Consider the following 1,345-nt stretch of genomic DNA (forward strand, 5'->3'; position numbering starts at 1 on the left):
CACTTTCTCTGCCACCAGATAGGCAGAATAAAAGCCAACACCAAACTGACCAATCATGGAGATGTCTGCACCAGCCTGCAGAGCCTCCATAAAGGCTTTGGTACCAGACTTGGCAATTGTTCCCAAGTTATTTATGAGATCAGCCTTGGTCATGCCGATGCCTGTGTCCACAAGAGTCAAAGTACATTCCTGGGGGTTAGGGATGATGTCAATTTTCAGCTCTTTCCCACTGTCCAGCTTGGAAGGGTCTGTCAGGCTCTCATAGCGAATCTTGTCCAGTGCATCAGAAGCATTAGAGAGCAACTCTCTAAGGAAAATTTCCTCGTTGGAATAGAAGGTATTGATGATAAGAGACATAAGTTGGGCAATCTCTGCCTGAAAGGCAAAGGTCTCCACCTCCTTCTCTCCATGGTGCATTTCCTCAGGCATCTTGATGAAAAGGGTTCCAAGTACCAAAGAGGCAAGGGCAGGGTCTAAGAGCAGGCTGCACGAGAGCTGCCAGCTGCGCGGGGGTGACTCAAGAGCTTTAAAATAATTTTTAAAGGACTATTTTACATATGTAACAGATACTATATACTCTATTAGATTTGAAAGAAATATAAATTCTGTGATCTTAAAAACAATCCTTTTGGTGAAATGCTTTTGGCCACGCACTATGTAAAACAAAGGGGAAGAAATGTTTCTAATTGTACTAATGCTGTGTGTTATTTAATGAGTAAATAAGATTTATTTTCATCTCTAAGCACTAATCAAATCTAAGATTAGAATATGTAAAGTAACATATTGGGAAAATAAAGGAATTTATTTTGGGGGCGGAGTGGTACGTCCCAAAACTTCAGAAATAAGAACTGTTCCATCTGAACTTCTACCTAAACACAGCAAACAACGGCAGCTTTCCTAGGGAATTCTCTTACTTACTCTCAGTTTATTATACAGACTGGTTATTGAAAATACCTCACAAGTTCTGGCTTCAGTCATGAGTGAAAATTCATAAACACTGGAACGGAAAATTTAAGGCAGTGAGAAATGCAGACTCAATGTTCAATACAGTATTTGTCTTGGGTTTAAGGAGAAAAATGTTGATTTGGCTATCGTCAAATCACTCCTTATGAGTTAAGTTTCATAATCCTTCATAAGCCTTTTTATGTAAACAAAGAATCACTCTTTTAAAATGAACTTTCTCCTAAAAAGAATAGCAGTACTTGAATCATACTCTTTAATGAGCCCTATTTATATAAAACAACCCTCAAATACAAAGCTGACATCTTGGTTCATTCTATAAAGAGTGAATATGGCCAAGGCATATTAAAATAACTGCAGCTAGCTGTCATAACACTGAAACACA

At 38.5% G+C, this 1,345-nt stretch overlaps 1 protein-coding gene across 1 annotated transcript in view; it reads right to left on the reverse strand.

The window, feature by feature from the left end:
* LOC102868194 (uncharacterized protein C4orf19-like) overlaps window positions 1–429 on the reverse strand; it is a 4,856-nt gene extending 4,427 nt beyond the window's left edge. Inside the window, exon 1 of the mRNA XM_006898599.1 lies at window positions 4–429. Coding sequence (XP_006898661.1) covers window positions 4–429 — 426 coding nt within the window. The remainder of the gene's footprint in view (window positions 1–3) is intronic.
* Window positions 430–1,345: the final 916 nt, after the last annotated feature.

The sequence above is a fragment of the Elephantulus edwardii genome, unplaced genomic scaffold, assembly GCF_000299155.1.
Source record: "Elephantulus edwardii isolate Elephantulus edwardi_28Jun2011 unplaced genomic scaffold, EleEdw1.0 scaffold00234, whole genome shotgun sequence".
In the NCBI taxonomy this organism is placed as follows: domain Eukaryota; kingdom Metazoa; phylum Chordata; class Mammalia; order Macroscelidea; family Macroscelididae; genus Elephantulus; species Elephantulus edwardii.